The sequence below is a fragment of the Garra rufa genome, chromosome 25, assembly GCF_049309525.1.
Source record: "Garra rufa chromosome 25, GarRuf1.0, whole genome shotgun sequence".
Lineage (NCBI taxonomy): Eukaryota > Metazoa > Chordata > Actinopteri > Cypriniformes > Cyprinidae > Garra > Garra rufa.
Genome location: NC_133385.1, coordinates 10,948,688 through 10,967,075, shown reverse-complemented (window position 1 = coordinate 10,967,075; position 18,388 = coordinate 10,948,688). Strand labels below are relative to the sequence as shown.

The following is an 18,388-nucleotide window of genomic DNA, read 5'->3' as shown; positions in this document are numbered from 1 at the left end:
TCATTTTATAGTGGTGCGCATACTGATATTTCATTCTTCCATATTACCAAGGGGATATAGATAATGATAAAGTATTTTGCTGTCAAAAGCTCCATTTTGTTATGAATGTCGTTGCCATGGAAACGGAAATTTCTATGTAGGTGAATAGCTCGGAACAGAATACCCGAGTCGTAATTACGGTAATTCCGATACGATTCAGTCAATGGGAGCTTTTCAAAATGTAAAAAGCAAAAATAGGCTACATTGTACGCCTAAGGCTAAAATTATCATCAAAACATAATTTGAATTAAGTCTTTACATTAAGTGCTTGAAACTGAATGAATTGTAGTGGACTGTAAATGAATGATTCAACTTTAAATGTCACATTTTAATTATTTAAAAAAAAAAATTAAAACTTGGCACACAACCGCTAAATAATGTATTCAGGAGGCGCGTTCCAAAAGCGAACGCACATGAAACGCGCGAAGCGCTGCCTCATACAACTTCTAACACAATCTTAACTTTCCCTTTCCTGAAATCTCGTGCCCGGTCTGCACAAACGCCGCTTTCTTCCGTTTTCCATGTCATTTCCTGTAATAAAAAGATGGTGGTCATAGCAGAGAGAAGCAGCTGACTGTGGTACAAACATTTGGAGATGATAAACTTTGCATCGCCCGGGACTAGTGAAATCCCCCCGTGCCGTTGCGTCACCGTCGCGTTTCTCGGAGCGGCCGAAGGCGAGACGCACCACGGCTGAAGAAGACCACCAAAGACCCCTCGACGCACTGCGTATATTCTATATACGGTGAGTTATACTCACTAGCCAATGTGGCCAATGAAAATGGCTTCCGAAAGCGTTAGGCAAATTGCCAGTTGCCTTGCAGAAGCTAAACGAAGGCAGAGCGTGCAGAAGCATTGCGTATCGACATTGTCATCGCCCGCGCTTGAGCTTATGTGCAACTTTTACCTCATAATGTTTAGACGAACACAACTTTGCAGCAGTTTTGTCTTTCAACACAGGATTGTTGCCCTATTTGTTTTCCTGCACTCGTCTCTCTCGCAGCTCGGGTAGTTTGTGAGTGACGGCTGGGCGGACCAATCAGAGCGCTGCTCTCTGACTGAAATATTTTGGAAGGAGATTCTGGATCGGAAACGTCAGCAGAACGGTGTCAGGGTTTCTTGCGGTCACTTTTCCGTGTTTGCTGAGCTTACTGTGTGGTTGTCGCGTTTTTATTAAAGTGTGTAGCCCTGTAAACATTTCTAAACCTATAAAAGCATGTAAATGGTATGAAAAGGTAAAGCCAATATCATGGTGCCCAAATGTAAAGGGTAGTTGACCACTTTTTTCCCCACAATATAAGGATTTTGGGTTAGAAATTATATACATTTGAGTTCAAAGTATGTTTTATACATTTTTATTACAAAATATATTATCAGCATAACGTCTAAAAAGTTTAACTTATTAATGTCAAAATGTCTTAGTATTTTGTATGCGCTAAAATGGACTGTATGCGCTAAAATGCAAGTTATCCAGCATAATTTGAGAATCGTCTAACAAGAATCTTGTGATTCAGTGATCAAAAGTTAAAGAGTTCAATAGAGGGTTTTCACGGTGTGTCATCAATCGGCCATGTTGGAATGTAAACAATGCCACTAAACCGAACAAAACAAGCATATTTTGCTGATTATTGCTGCTAAAAATGGTCAGTTATTGTCATGTTTTGGGCTGTACTAATTGGCCAGACCAGTAAAAACATTTGGAGTACTATAGACTGCCAAAAGTTAGAACAAATCGAGGAGAAGAGTGCAAAAAACTGAGGAACAAAAGGCGTTAGTGGTTGGCCAAACTGAACCAGGATTTCCAGGGCAAGAACCTTGGCAACATTCTTATTTGTTCTTATCATTTCTGGTCAGGTAGGTGAAATATTAGGCTAATGTCTTTGTTAATACTGCTTGTACGTATCTTTACTACCTGTTAACTTTAGTTTGTCGAAATGTTGCACCCTTTCCTGCTTACTAAGTCCTTCTCTATAAGATTTAGCAACTTCCACCTAACTTTTCTGTAGCCTAGATTAGCAGAACAATGTATTCAGTAGTACATTAACCGTGCTGGTAACTGACCAAACGCGACGTGCACTGCAAATCCTCTATATCAGAAATGGCAAACTTCAAAATGGTAATTATTTTATAATATTTTAGGTGCTATGATTGATCCCTGTTTTTTTTATCTGTTTTTAACAATATTTAATTCTGTTTTAGCTGTTTTGATGCTCTCTTTATAACATTTCCTATTTAACAGTATTTATATTCCCTTCAGCTTTAATATGCTGAAGTGAAACGAGGCACACAGGAGTCTCTCCTTCCTGCCCAGATGGCAGATTCCTGTGCTGTTCCAGACCATTCCTCCATGGAAGTTGAGGCCGAATGCAGCACCAGGTCAGGCTTACAAAGTGTTCACAATAGCAAACAATTAAAAAGCAATCGATTTGGATGAAAAATAGTAGTAATAATTAGTTTTTAAACATATTTACCCTAGTGCCTCAAATGAGAAGTCAACTGAAGAGCCAAACAAAAAACTTAAAGTTGACCATGAGCACTCAACCAGTTTTTGGTGTAAGTATTATTTACTTTAAAATAGAAGCATTGTGTATGTTACTGGAAATTTAATATCAGATGAGAATTTGCTTGTTTTTACTCATTACTTATTAAACATTACATATACAGTCTGTGAAGAATGCAAGAAGTATTTCTTGGAGGAGTGCCCAACCCATGGACCCCCTGTTTTTGTGCCAGACACCCCTGTGGCATCAGGGGTGCCCAATCGGGCAGCTCTCACAGTACCCTCAGGCATTGAGGTCCACCGAGATGGTGATAAGGTGGACATCTGCTGCATGGATGAAAATATACCAAAGGGGGCGCTGTTTGGTCCTTATCAAGGCCAAATAATGGCCTCAGATAAACCCTCAGGGCCATACTCTTGGATGGTAGGTCATGTCGTATATTTAAACACCATTTAGCGCAGTTGTGTGTATTTGTATTCATTTTGAATGCAAATTAACACTATATTTTAATGTCAAATGTATCTATTTCAGATTGTTAATAAGGACAATAAATATAAATTCATTGATGGGAGTGATGAAACTACATCTAACTGGATGAGGTAATACCATGTTACTGAAATGACATCCAGTTTAATTATTCTTTTCCTTTTCTTTGTGCTGTTGTAATGTATGGATCTGTTTATTCCTCTCAGGTTTATTCCGATTTTGTCTGATGAGAGTAAAAAGAACCTGAGTGCATTTCAGCATGGTGAAGAAATCTACTTTCGAGTGTGTCAGAGATTGGCGGTGGGCGAGAAACTCCGTGTGTGGTACAGCAGCGAGTACATGAGGCGACTCCAGAGTGTGTCTCGGGACAGCATTGACCGCAATCTGGACACAGGTGAGACACCCCTTGCTGGTGCTTGAGCCAAAAAAAAAAAAAAAAAAGTGAAATAAATTGAACGATTTTTAAATAGGTCAAAAGTTAAGGAATCTCCAAAGACATGTTAAAGGGCTGAATCCAGGTGTGGAGACTGTTGCACTGGAATAATAAAATTTGACCTTAGTCTTAAAAAAAAATGCCAAAAATGTTGCCCCATACACTGTATTTTTGGCTATTGCTACAAATATACCCGTGTTACTTAAGTCTCAATTTAAAAAAATGGACCCTTATGACTGGTTTTGTGGTCCAGGGTCACATATTCTTATAAAATCCTAACAGCACTTTTTCAATTTGCATCACTGTGAACCAAATATCTTCCCATAAATGTCTTTTATATCAAACAAACCAACAATTATTAATTTAGAAAATGGTTTTGGTTTACTGGATTAGATCTGTTGGTGAACTGAAGACAAGACTGAAAATCGAAGAAGATTTTACCAAAATTAAAAAAAAGTACTATATTTAAAGTAGATTAGCCAAAAATTAGCACTACATACTCATCCCCATGTTGGTTTAAACTTGTTCTTCTCTGAAATAAAAAAAAAAGGGCTGGTCGCTTATTTTTCTTTCAATAACCATTAATGCAGGCTGGAGGTTTCAAGCTTCGAAGGAGATTAAAAGTCATCATAAAAAATCATAAATGTGATCAATATTTGTGCGCTATATTTCAAGTCATATAGCTTTCTGTGAGGAACAGACCAAAATTGAACTTATTTTATATTGAACATTTTTGATCAACAAAAAAGTACCCAGAAGAGATGTTCCAGTCCTGCAATGGTTTAACAGGTAAGTGAAATGGGATTTATATACAGCCATATGATATTTATAGATAGCCATCATACTTTTTTCAAAAATCAATTATATCTTATATCCACAGTTTTTTAAAATATGCCTATGGTGTTACATGCATTAACCATAATGCTATTGTATTGCAGGAGTGAAAGTAGAAGAACAAGAGGAGCCCAGAGGTCCAGTGTTGAGATCTGCGATGCACGGTAGAAGGACCCTAAGTAAGCATGGAAGTGATGAGACAGAAAACCAGCCCCAGGCCAAGAAAAAGAAGATTGACCTCATTTTCAAAGATGTCCTGGAAGCATCTCTGGAGGCTAATCAAAGTCAGAACAACCCTCTGAACAGCACCTTGTCTTTTCAAAGAGCAAGAACAAATGTCTGCCAGGTTTTCAGCCAGCCTGACGCAGAGTGTAAAGAGTCCGTCTTCACCTCTGGATTGGCTTCCATGGAACACCAAGAGAGTGGCTTTGATGCGAAATGCATTAAAATGGAAGAAACAGAAGAAGATGCGACCCTGACCGGCGAAGGACCATCAACATCTTTCTGCCCAAACTGTGTGAGGTTAAAACGACGAATCCGTGAGCTGGAGGCTGAAGTGCTCCGTCTCAGAGGACAGGGGCTTGCTGAAATTAAGCCTTTACCACTATCTGAACCACTTCCCTGTGAGGACCTCAGAGGTAGGTTTGCACCTGGGATGGAACGCTACCATGGATGAGAGCCTTTCTGGAGTAGATATTGAGTTTTTTTTAAATATGTGGCCCTTTATTGTCTCTTAGTCGATCAATTACTATTTATGCTAGTGATTGTGTGATGGGCAAAATGTTTAAATGTTTCAAATGGAATTGCACTTTTTATTAAAGTTTTAAGACAATTATTAATGAGTGTTTTCTTTTTGGAGCCTGCTAATAAAGTTTAAGTCTCTGATTGTTTGGTTTGTTGAATTAAGAATGTTTTAATGTAATCGTTCTTAAAAAGTATTTGTACTAGCGTATTAGTTGACGTAGAATTTGAGATATCATGAATTGAGAATGTGTGCTTACAATATGTATAAAAACTTGTTTATTCATGCCAAAACTAACCAGTAAGGAATTGTTGAGTTTAAACTTGCTTGTGTTGGTTTTCAGTTTAATTGAGTGCTCTGTTTGCTTATTTGTTGTAGACGCCATGACTCCCATCCCAGCGGCACTTGAGGAAGATGACCAGGATGTTGATTCAGCTGATGAATCCATTTCTGCTGACCTCATGGTGGCTACAGATGAGTCTTCAAAACTCTCAGTGGGCTCAGGTCGTCGGATTCGACGCTTTAAACAGGAGTGGCTAAAGAAGTTCTGGTTTCTCCGTTATTCACCCACACTGAATGAAATGTGGTGCCACGTGTGCCGACAATACACCGTCCAGTCCTCCCGCACTTCTGCTTTTATTATCGGTTCCAAGCAATTCAAAATCCACACCATTAAACTTCACAGCCAGAGCAATCTGCACAAGAAGTGTCTGCAGCTTTACAAACTTCGCATGCACCCGGAGAAGACCGAGGAGATGTGTCGAAACATGATGACTCTTTTCAATGCCGCCTACCATCTAGCTTTGGAAGGAAGGCCATTTTCTGATTTGCGCCCCTTGGCGGAGCTCCTCAAGAAGTGCGACCTCAAAGTGGTAGACCAGTACATGAATGAAAATGACTGTCAGATACTCATCCAACACATCGCTCGAGCATTCAAAGAAGATTTGGCTGAGAAGATTCGCCTTTCGCCCTTTCTAAGCATCATCATGGATGGACAGAACGATGAGCTCTTGGCTGACACTGTCGCCATTTACGTCCAGTTCACCACCACTGATGGGCTTCCAGCCACTGAGTTCCTTTGCCTACAAAGGCTTTGCGGAGGCAACGTGGAAGGCTACCTCCAGGCTGTGGATCGTGCCTTTGGTGTCCTTGGTCTGAGACTCCAGGACATGCTAGTTGTCGGCTTGGGAATAGATGGCTCAAACCTCTCCTCCAGCCTGAGGGCAAAAATCTACGTAGCCATACGAAAAACAATCCCTTGGGTGTTGTGCCTACCTGTGATGATTCATCGTCCCCATTTAGAGGTTCTGGATGCCATCAGTGGAAAGGAACTGTCTTGCTTGGAGGATTTGGAGAACAACCTGAAGCAACTGCTTAGCTTCTACAGGTATTCTCCACGTATGATGAGTGAGTTGAGATCAACAGCACCAACTTTGTCTGAGGAAACAGAATTTCTTGGCGATATAAGGGCCGTTCGTTGGATCATAGGGGAACCCAATGTTCTCAATGCCCTAATCAAGGACTATCTAGAGGTGGTTGCTCACTTGAAGAGCATAAGCAGCCAAACCCAGAGAGGTGATGCTGCTGCCATTGCGCTGTCTCTCTTGCAGTTCCTGTTGGATTATCAGTCTGTGAAGTTGATCTACTTTCTGTTGGACATTATTGCTGTCTTTTCACGACTTGCTTTCATCTTTCAGGGGGACTATCTTTTGCCGTCACAGGTGGATGCAAAGATTGAGGATGCAATTAATGAAATTGGGCAATTAGTAGACTCCCCAGGGGAGTACCTGCAGGAGTTTGAAGACAACTTTCGGGAGAGTTTCAATGGTGTGGACCTCAAGAACTTGCGGGTTGCCGAATCCAAGTTTCAGTCCATTCGAGAGAAGATCTGTCAGCGAGGTCAAGGCATCCTGGCGCAACGCTTTGATCCACGCAGTCGCACAGTGGTCCAGGCTTGCCAGGTCCTTGACCTGGCCTCATGGCCTCTCAACAGGGATGACCTTAGTGCATATGGAGAAGAGGAGATCCTTGTAATTTTTGATCACCTGCAGACTATTCCTTCATCTGGCCGCGAGCTCTCCCAAGAAAGAGTAGATGCCCGAGGAAGCCTGGTGGTTGAATGGAGAGATCTAAAAGCTGATTACTGTAGCGTGAATGGTTTTAAAGAAGTAGTCAGTCACATCTTCAGATACAAGCAACGTTTTCCTCTTCTCAATCACATTCTACAGGTTGTCAGGGTCTTGCCATCGTCATCGACGTGCTGCGACAAGGGAAGATGCTCGTTGCAAAAAGTGCGCAGGAATAGCCGTTCCAGACTAACTGTGGATCAAATCAACGATCTGCTCAACCTGGCCGTTAATGGACCGCCTATCGGGAGCTTTGACGGAAAGCGAGCATTGGACAGCTGGTTTGAAGAGAAATCTGGGAACAGCTATTCGCACTCCGCAGATGTGCTGAGCAGAATGTCCACCGCCGAACAAAAGTCTGTGTTGCACAATATGGATATGAACGCAGAGTATTATCCAGATATTTGACTGGCCGGCGCCAATTACTCAGCCAACATGATTCCAAAAAGCCATCTCAATGGAAAAGGGCTGATCGGGACTATAATGTGATTGGCCAAGTAGTTTGACATTGGCCCTGCTGCTAAAATGGCCTAGATCAGCGTCTTCTCTTAGAGTCGGTATGAATGCCTTTGCAGGTCGCAGGCACATGAAACACTTTAAAATGTTCATGTAAATGGTTGTGATGTTTTGACATGTGTTTTTGTTCCAAAGAGAAACAATTTTCTAGTCGTGAGGATTGTTGCCGTTAGGTGAACGTTCGAGTGAGCACCATTTCATCAGGCATTGGTGAGTCTTTTTTAATCTCTAAAAATGTCACCTTCCTGCAACAACCAATTTTAGCTAAAAACTTTTTGGAAAAACAGTTCTATTATTACATCTGCAATATGATTTGAGCAATCATTCTGTATTTGTATGACTTGTGTGTATGGAAATTATATAACAAAAGTGCTTCATTTTTATAGCATGTTGTTATGCTGGTTATCGCTAATTGGAATGGAAATAGCCACTATTTTGCCATGCAGTATATTCCTAACATTTTTTTTTTTAGATACTATTAGTTAACCATTACTCTTAAGACTATATGTAAATCTTGGTTTGATAACATGTTGATGTGCCATAATACTTTATGCAGTCGGGCACCTGTAATGTGCAGGTTACACCCAATCTGATTTAAAGATTTCAAATATATAGCCTAAATATGCAAGGATTGAATGCCTTACCGATTTTAGCATGTGCTGGTGCTTGATTTCCGGTACATGTTTTTATGTACAGCTACCGGCAGCCATGTCAAAATTCCTTACGAGCAATTATATAATAGTTAAAATTTTCATATTTGAAGCGATTTTACCACATCAAAGCAACAAATATATGTTTACTTTTTAATGCTGCATAGAGACGGCTTAAATAGTCAAATGTTTACTAACAATTTTAAATGACGAATAGAAAATATTTCAGTAATAATACCCCAAAATTGCGTCACTGTGTGTCTCAGCAATACTTTTCACCCAATACAAATGCTCGTGCATGACGTCACCACTAGTAGGCGACACTGTACGACAGTTTACCTTTGGGTGAAATTGTAGTATCTGAAAGAATGACGCTATTGAATTCAAAGTCATACAAGAACAAAGCTTTTGTATTTTTGATTGTGTTATTATGTGCATTCGTGTATTCTAGCAGTGCATGCGTTACGGTCAGCACCATATATTTTTCCATATATTTTCATGTTAGTTTTGCCTTGCCACTAAATTCCGTCACTTATACCTGTGCAATATATATTTTACACTTAAATTGTATATTATTAAAATCAACCAAGTCTAATACTTAATATTAGGAGGTTAATTTGGAGGTTTCCAACATGACTGAGCATGTTTTACAAGATGCATATGGATTTATTTAGTCTTCGTCATGTTTTAAAAATTCCCATCTTTTTCAATCATAAGGTCAAAAAAGTCACCAATAGGGATCTATTAATAATTATAAGGCTTTTATAATAGTAATATCTTCAGTGTTGTCAGTTTTGTTCATGCAATTGTTAAAGCATCATTATTATCAGTTTAGACAATGTCGTAATTTGTGGTATATCTCAGTTTAGCGATTTTAAACGCAGTAATATTGAAGAGTATTGATTGTTCTCGCTGTATACATCTGTGCAAAATCAAAAAGGAGCAATGCAATCTTCTCTAAAGTTACGTTAACCTTTAACTTTCCACATGTACAGTTAAGGCCGGACTACCTTCCATGTGCTACAACTTTTTACGTTGAGCAAACTAAAATTGCTTGTCTTTATTTGAAAATAAATTTAGATTTTGCACGTCTAAAAATTTAGCATGTCTTTAAAGCTTTGGAAAGCTTGTATTTTATGAAAATAATTATTTCAATGAATCTGTTTTTATTCTGTTTCATTAAATGTACATTTTAAAAAGAGAAATTTCAAAACCTATTAGGTTTCAAAGTATTTAGCTGTTTTTTTTTTTTTTTTTATCAATTTATGGCATAGCATACCCTGAACTCATTTGGAATAGCAATAGGATTGTGAAAGGATTAAGTGAGCTGCCAAAAATCTAACTTTTCTTTTATGTATGTATGTACGTGAATGCTTTTGAATGTTAGACTGTTACCTCACAGTGAGGTATGCCATCGAGTGAATCTTCTCATGTTGTGATGGGAGGTATACGCCGTAGCTGTGTAAAAACAAACATGGTGAATTCTCATAAAATGAGCCAAAGTCAAGCCTGATTTTGTTTAGTTAAGGCTTTAATGTGTATTTTCCTTTTAATCAAATACTACGTGTACCAAATGTTAAAATGTTAAATGTTATGTCTAAATTCATAGTTTTGTATTTTCTTGATTTACTTGTCCGTATCATGAATTATTCTGAAATGTTTGCATTGTTTTTATCTGGGAGACACCAGCTCTAAGGCCTAAGGAACAAAGTTACTTCTGATTTCAAGTATTTTCAAATGAAATAAGTGAATGGTAGCTCTATATTCGCATTCAGTTTTTTTTTGCAAAGAGAACTATGTCATTTGCTTGGATTTATACATTATACACCCTGAAAACATAACACTGGAAACACAAGAATATGAACTACATGTGAAATGTATACCTGGAGAATGTGTACTTGTATTATAGAAACCCACTTAAAATGACAGCATATGGAATCTATATTCAACAAATAATGGTTTAATAAAGTTTTTTATGTTACTTAACTTGTCATGTTGATTTTTTTCTGATTTGCTAAAAGAAATAGTTCTTCTTCGGTTACTTTTGCTCTTGAGTCTATGGCAGCCCATAGAACCGCTTGTGGGAAAGTTGTGAAATTTGGCACACTGATAGAGGACAGTGTCAACATTAACCATAGCAAATTTGAAGTCTGTAACTCAAACTCTGTAGCACCACCACTTGTCCAAATTTAAGGTTTCGTTTTTTTTATTTTTAATAGTTTGTAAAACCTACTTTTTTCGAACTCGTCCTAGACGGTTTGTCTCATTTTCACCAAAATTGGCTCAGATCATCTTCAGACCATGATGGCAAAAAGTTATGGAATTCAAGTTGATTAGACGAACCGTTCTCGAATAACGTGCAAACGAATTCTATAAAAAGCACGCAAAAAAGGATTTGAGGCTAGATCTCCGCAACAGTTTGGCATATTGAGACCGAACTTGGTGTGTTTTAAAACAAGCATGACCTGATGCTACCTACACAATTTCTAAACAGTGCCACCTAGTGGTCAGGAGATACGAAAAATATCTATTTTTGCTTATAACTTCTGAATGGTTTGGCCAAAAATCACAATCTCTTTAGATTGGGTGCATCATGCTGAGTCGAATGATACCCAATTTTCCAACGTCAGCCATTTTGGGCAACGGCCATTTTTAATTTTGAGCCATTTTGAGCCTGAGAAGTTTCGAGCCAGCGCCACCTATTGGAAAAATCAAATATTCACATGCCTATAACCTTGTGTGTGGTCGACTTATTTTCATGGGAGTCACCTTTTTTGACTCCTGAAATCTTTGCCGAGTCCAGTGATACCAAACATGCCAGGTTTTACCTTATGGTTTGTGCAACGTTGCATTTTAGTGCTTAAAAAAACATTTGCCAATATCTCAGATACCGTTACTCCGATCTACATGAAACCAGCATAGGAAATTCGGAAACATAGCATGCCGGCCATATTTTAATGCCCAATTGCCAAAATTTTGATAGTAAGTGGCAAAAAAAAGCCAGCCATCAGTCATTTTTCTCTTTTGATATAGAAAAATGTCTATAACTACAAAACAAAATTAGATATTTTCATCAAATTTGACACGCATATGTATGGGCACACTCTACGGACACACAAAAAATGTCGGTGGGATTGTGCTTCTTGGTGGCGCTATATTTAAACAAAACATGATATTGCTGTTGACTTCAATAAAGTATTATGATAGAAAATGCTATATTTTACGAATGCATTGGTGTACCATTACAAAACTTCATATATACCATCAAGACCATGATCTGAAAGCATTCAAAACGTTTTGAGACAGTGCCACCTTGTGGTCAAAAGTGATAACCGATTATATTGTATTACTAGTGATTGTTTTTATGTTTTTTTTTTTTTTTTTTTACCAATTTTGACTAAAATCACCTTATAATGGCTTCAATTACTCATTCCTGCACTTGTTCTGATGCTTCCCTTGCCTAGTGCTTGGCCCTGTAATTGCTGCTTGCAGCTACATTTATTATTATTATTATGTTGAAAACAGCTGAGTAGATTTTTTTCAGGTTTCTTTGATAAAAAGAAGGTTCAGAAGAACAGCATTCATCTGAAATAGAAATCCTTTGTAACATTATAAATGTCTTTATCGTCACTTTTGCTCAATTTAAAGGATCCTTTGCTAAATAAAAGGATTCATTTCTATAATTTCTTTCCAAAAAAAAAGACAAAAATTAAATATTGATGATAACAAAGAAAATATTTCTTGAACAGCAAATCAGCATATTAGAAGGATTTCTGAAGGATCATGTGACACTGAAGACTGGAGTGATAGTTCAGATAAAAAATTTGTTATTTTAAATGGTAAAAATATTATTTATATTGTTTTTGCTGTTCTTTGGATCAAATAAATACAGGCTCAGTGAGCAAAAGAGACTTCTTTAAAAAACATTAAAAATCTTTGACTGGTAGTGTAGATGAGTTTGTATCTTCATCAGAACAGATTTGGATCACTTTCACATTGCATCATGGTTCCTCTGCATTGAATGGGTGCCGTCAAAATCCAAACAGCTGATAAAAACATCAAAATAATCCACAAGTAAGCTTCAGACAAGACGACTTTTCCACAATATTATGGATAGAGCGCTCATATTTTAGCCAGAAGCGACAGTTTGAAGTTTTAAAAAGTGTAAATTACTTGTGTATCATTGTGATGCTTTTATTAGCATTCTGACGGCACCCATTCACTGCAGAGTACCCTTTGGTGAGCAAGTGATGTAATACATTCCTCTTAATCTATTCCGATGAAGAAACAAACTCATCCACATCTTGGATGGCCTGAGGGTGTGTCAATTCTCAGCAAATTTTCATCTTTGGGTGAACTGTACTTTTAATTGTGTCACTATTTATAAATAAGATGACAACAGGTTAAAAAAGAAAGTTTTCCAATATTTAAAATGTAGCGTAATTAACTTAATAAAAAAAACACGAGATGTGTAAACTGAAACTTTTTTTGTGAGTTAGATTAGTCACATAAACCCATTCTTTAAAATGCCGCACTGAATGCCACAGCCCAAACAAAGATCAAGTGCTCTTTGTTGCTTGTCTGACCACAGCTTCATTGTTCATCAGTGCCCAGATTTGGTCCTTTAAACGCAGTCCCATTCCGGCACTGTGGAAAAAGCCAATCATCACGCCTTCTCCTGGATATTAGCATTCTGACATGTGATGGATGATTTTCTGCTCCCTTTGGTAACGTAGGAGAAAAGCAACAACATGAGTACTTGTGTGGGCTGCCACACAAACAACACCGCTTGACTGTGCTTTAAATACCAACAAATGCATTCTCTTAACCCCGAATGTTCTGCTATTATCAGATACAGATTCTCAGTTGTATTTCGTGCCTTTTCAGATTCTTAGAGACTGAAATAAGGGCGGCATTGAGATGACATTTGAATTGAGTGCTTCCATGACTGCAGAAAGGCTCTGGGAAATGTGACACAGGCCTTATTGTCAACACCAGCTGCAGTGTTGGGGAAACGTAGCAGAAAGGCTTGGGTTTTAATTCTCGTGGTCAGTCGCTATGCTGTACGTATAGAGAGACAATTAGATTGAACTAATGTTCTGTGAGCAGAGTCGAGATCTTTTGTTTTGAGTTTATGTATAGGATCTTTGTAAAGGCAAACTCTGAATGTGCTGTTTTTAGGTTAAAGGAGTAGTTCACTTTCAGAACAAAAATTTACAGATAATGTACTTACCCCCTTGTCATCCAAGATGTTCATGTCTTTCTTTCTTCAGTCGTAAGGAAATGATGTTTTTTGAGGAAAACATTTCAGGATTTCTCTCCATATAATGGACTTCTATGGTGCCCCTGAGTTTGAACTTCCAAAATGCAGCCTCAAATGGCTCTAAACAATCACAGCCGAGGAAAGAAGGGTCTTATTTAGTAAAACGATTGGTTATTTTCTTTAAAAAAAAAAATAATTTATATACTTTTTAACCTCAAATGCTCGTCTTGTCTAGCTCTGTGTGTACTCTGTGTAGAGATTAAAAAGTATATAAATTGTAAATGTTTTTAGAAAGTAATTGATCGTTTCGCTAGATAAGACCCTTCTTCCTCAGCTGGGATCATTTAGCCTTTTGAAGCTGCATTTTAACTACATTTTGGAAGTTCAAACTCGGGGGAAGTCCATTATATGGAGAGAATCCTAAAATGATTTCCTCAAAAAACATAATTTCTCTACGACTGAAGAAAGAAAGACACGAACACTTTGGATGACAAGGGAGTGAACACACTATTTCTGTACATTTTTGTTCTAAAAGTGAACTCCTTTAACCCTGGCTGTGTAAAATAACTAACGAAATGCATTTGTATTTGAGATTTGTTATGTGTAAACTGCGTGTTTAATCTTAATTCGTTTCTCATTTGGCAAGAAACTGTTTTCTAGTTCGTTTCTGAACACCACAGACAATATCCACTTTTAATGTAAGCGCGGTTGCCGCCATTTTGCAACTTAAAGCCTCCTGTCATTCGCTTGTGTATTAGCTAATTTAACTTTACCCGTACAAAAAGACTCCATTATGTAAACTGGTAACTGTTGTAAACTAACTTGTCATGTTAGTTTAATTCACTATCATAATCATAAACTCACTAGTCGTAGCGCAAAAAGTTTTACTGTTTACTGCACGTAAAGATGTTTACACTAACCGGAAGTCGCGTACGCGTTGCAATATACTGTGGATATTAATAATAATGACTGTTAAACATACCCAATGGGATCTATCTTGGCATCTAGGAGAAACTCCATCAATGACATCATTCATGTAGGGCAAGGGTGAGGTTGGGCGAGAGCTGGAGCAAGGAAGAGGTGGCACGGGGAATGCTTTTGGACTGTTGAAACGCACAAGCTTGGACTAAGTCTAAATATTTCGAGCAGGGTAAGTCATATTTTTTATAATTCTGATGCTGTTTTTTTTTTTTTTACAACAGCTGTAGTACAAGTATTGCAAACGATATTTAAACATTTGTGCAGCTACGTTTTTATTATTGTTTTAATATATTCAGTATAAACAACATTTATACTTTTTATGGATGTGTATATATTGTATGTGTTTGTCAAAAGTTTGTGATTTCTAAATATGTCTTTTCTGCTCACCAGGGCTGCATTTTTGTGCTTAGTGAATATGTTGTGAAATGTATTTTACTCTGATGCAAAGCTGCATTTTCAGCATCATTATCCAGTCTTCAGTGTCGCATGATCTACTGATGTTTCATTAATGTGCTGTTTTGTGTTTTTAATTTGAGTTTACTGTCGTTCACTATCAGTCTCTTAGGTCAGGAAGGTTTTCTCATAATGAAGTGCTCTCTAGGACTTTTTCTATTGGTCTGTTGTGTGACTCTCAGCTTAGGTGAGTTCATTCACATAATTATTGTTGGCTTAGTTTTGTGTGGCTTTGGTCATGACCTCAGTGCTTTTTATTTGAAACAGGCGTTAAGCATTATGGAATCCGATTCTCCTCTGCAGGCTCGTCTCTTCAATGCTACAAGTGTGAGGATTACACCGGGGGACGATGCACGGTGCAGCAAGTTTGCTCGTACGAGGACGCATGTTTATATCTTCATGAGAAAGGTTTGTGGATGAGGTTTTAGTATGCGGTGGTACAGATCCTCCTGAGACGGAGACTAAAAGGTTTTGGTTTTTACATCTTTATTTGTTTTAATAGTCTAGCGGTTCATGTATACATTTTAAAACACAATTATTGTTTTAATTTCATTTGTTTTATATTGTATTATATTATCAAACAAAGTGACATCTGCAAACAAGTGATACTAGAGATTTTCTAAGAATTAACATCGCTTTTCTCAATCACTTTTGCTATAACTACTAACCAAATAATGTTGTGCAGTGTTGGGTGTGTTAATAAGTGTGTAGTGACTTTTTAAAACTAATCACAACTGTACTATGCTAATTGTTGTGTTTAAAAATAATCACTTACTTAATATTGTTTATTAGTTTGTTTCTTTCAAATAAAAAGATCAAATAACTCTCTTAAAATCAGTCAGTTTAATAAAGTTTAAGTGTTTTAGATATAGAATTGTCTATAAACCAGCCTACAGATTTCTTACTAATACAAAATACTAAGATGTTTAAAGTGAAATTAAAAATAATATTTTTTCTTTACAGCTATTTCTTCTTATTTATTTTATTTCTAACTTAAAAATAGTTACAAATATTTTATATTCCCAAAACTTTTCCTTAAAAATATTATTTTTTTCCCTTAAGAAAATATATATTTTTTCTTCTTTATTTATTTTTTCGTAACAATTTGAATTCCTGACAAAAATGTTACTTATAAATCATCATAAATAACCTCTTAAAGTTATGATAACCTCCAACTTGTCTTAAATACCCAAAAGGTAAGAAGTTTAATGGATTTAAGGTCATTGCACACTGAGTCCGAAATTTTCACACGTTAAAAAAATAAATGAGATTGTGTTAGTCACACACTGCCTCCGTCATAAAAAAGTTCAGATCAGGTTCGATTTTCTGTGTTTTCGCATCAGTAGCAAGCATTTTGATTGGAAAGGATGACAGATATGGAGAAAAAAACCCCGAAAAAATGCAAACGAAAGATTCGGACTCGGAGTGTGCATTGACCTTTACTGTTGATACTGATACTGTGGAAATTTTAGATGTATGATTTCAGTTATGTGATTGGTACATTTAAACAGAAAGGATACATCATTTTTTTATTGTATAAATAGTTTAATAATTTGAATTCTAAAGTAGTTTCCTTTTTTTGAAAAATGCTTGAAAATATGATTTATGCTTTAAAAATAACATTAAAATAACACTACCAGTTAACAATAAGATTTTTAATGTTTTTTAAAGAAGTCTTCATTTATTTGATCCAAAGTACAGCAAAAACAGTACAAATATTTTTACTATTTCAAATAACTATTTTGTATTTGAATATATTTTAAAATGTCATTTATTCCTGTGATTTCCAAGCTGAATTTTTAGCATCATTACTCCAGTCACATGATCCTTCAGAATTCATTATAATATTCTGATTTGCTGCTCAAAAAACATTTATCATTATTATTATGTTGAAGACGGCTGAACAGAATATTTTCATGTTTTTTTGATGAATAAAACATTCAAAAGAACAGCATTTATCTGAAATAGAAATCTTTTGTAACATTATAAATGTCTTTATCGTCACTTTTAATCAAATTAAAGCATCCTTGCTAAATAAAAGTATTAATTTCTGAAATATACTGACTTTTTTTGAATGGTATAGTGATAATGATACATACATACATGATAGTGATAATGTTACAAAAGCTTTTTATTTCAGATAAATGCTGATATTTGGATCTTTTTTTAATTCAACGAGGAATCCTGGAAAATACTCATGTTTTAAATATTAATAATAATAAAAAATATATATTTCTTGAACAGCAAATCAGCATATTAGAATGATTTCTGAAAGATCATGTGACACTGAAAATTTAGCTTTGATCACAGGAATAAATTACATTTTAAAATATATTTAAATAGAAAACAGTTATTTGAAACATTAAAAATAATTCAGAATGTTACTGTTTTTGCTGTGCTTCAGATCAAATAAATGAGCAGAAGAGACTTCTCTAAAAAACTTAAAAAAATCTTCCTGTTCAAAAACTTTTGACTGGCACTTGTAATACCATTTTTAGTCATGTTTTATGTTTTATCCACCTTTTTTCTGAGTAACTGATGAGCGCTGTCATGATGGATTCTAACTTCCGTTAGGATGCTCTCGTCTTCCGGTCTCTATAGAAATCCATTTTAAAATTGGTTAAAAAGATCAACAATTTATTAAACTGAAAAAAATGTGCGCAGGGTTAAGCTGTCCATTAATTTAACTAGAAACACCAGACAGAGACCAGAAATGTAAAGCATCTTCTCATTATGAGGCAGATGAGACTTCCATGTTTTAAAAACATTCTATTCTATTCAATTCACTAATTAACAGTTCTCATTTTCTAGGTGGGAAGACCATTCGTCGGTGCATTCGTTATACTGACTGTGATAACTCTCGTCTCTCCCAGAAGTTTCCGTCGATATCAGAATATACTTACAGGTGCTGCAACACCGACCTGTGTAACAGCGGACCAGCGACAGCAGCAAGCACGTGGATCTTATCCCTGCTGGCGGTGCTCACTGGCATCTGGTCCTCCTGCATCACTGCATGATTTCTCACTAGTGTCCTCAAAGGCTATTTCATGCCATACTCTTTATGGATATCTATATATTTACTATGTACCATTATTTGTAATTGTTAAGTTTTAACTAACTACTCGTGTATTAAAAAAGCACTGTTTGTTGTAAACTATTTTTAATCTAAAACTATTGTTTTCAGACTGTTTCTTTTTTTATTTAAATTTATTTTATTTTGACTGATATCACAGCAAAATGTACGATCTTTTCATAAATTACCTTTGTATGTTGTATCTTTACATAAATAACTAACTAAAAATAAACCTTGGTTTTCTGAATTTATAGTCAAGTTTCAAGCCACCTGCAATGCTTCAAGTGTCCA

At 36.5% G+C, this 18,388-nt stretch overlaps 2 protein-coding genes across 3 annotated transcripts; both read left to right on the top strand.

Annotated features, from left to right (window-relative positions):
- Positions 1-602: 602 nt before the first annotated feature.
- prdm11 (PR domain containing 11) lies at positions 603-10,269 on the top strand. Its single transcript, XM_073832090.1, has 8 exons — positions 603-784; positions 2,297-2,415; positions 2,516-2,592; positions 2,704-2,963; positions 3,072-3,139; positions 3,233-3,420; positions 4,398-4,931; positions 5,414-10,269. Exons 2-8 carry the CDS (start codon positions 2,351-2,353, stop codon positions 7,567-7,569), a joined length of 3,348 nt encoding a protein of 1,115 aa, XP_073688191.1. The 5' UTR covers positions 603-784; positions 2,297-2,350; the 3' UTR covers positions 7,570-10,269.
- A 4,326-nt stretch (positions 10,270-14,595) lies between these two features.
- cd59b (CD59 molecule (CD59 blood group) b) lies at positions 14,596-18,344 on the top strand. 2 transcript variants are annotated; one of them, XM_073832101.1, is made up of 4 exons: positions 14,596-14,740; positions 15,129-15,211; positions 15,292-15,432; positions 17,836-18,344. In XM_073832101.1, the coding sequence occupies exons 2-4, from the start codon at positions 15,157-15,159 to the stop codon at positions 18,039-18,041; spliced, it is 402 nt and encodes a 133-aa protein (XP_073688202.1). In that variant the 5' UTR covers positions 14,596-14,740; positions 15,129-15,156; the 3' UTR covers positions 18,042-18,344. The 2 variants fall into 2 exon arrangements, with proteins under 2 accessions (XP_073688202.1, XP_073688203.1); XM_073832102.1 differs by having other exon boundaries at positions 14,598-14,740; positions 15,328-15,432.
- The last annotated feature ends 44 nt before the right edge of the window (positions 18,345-18,388 follow it).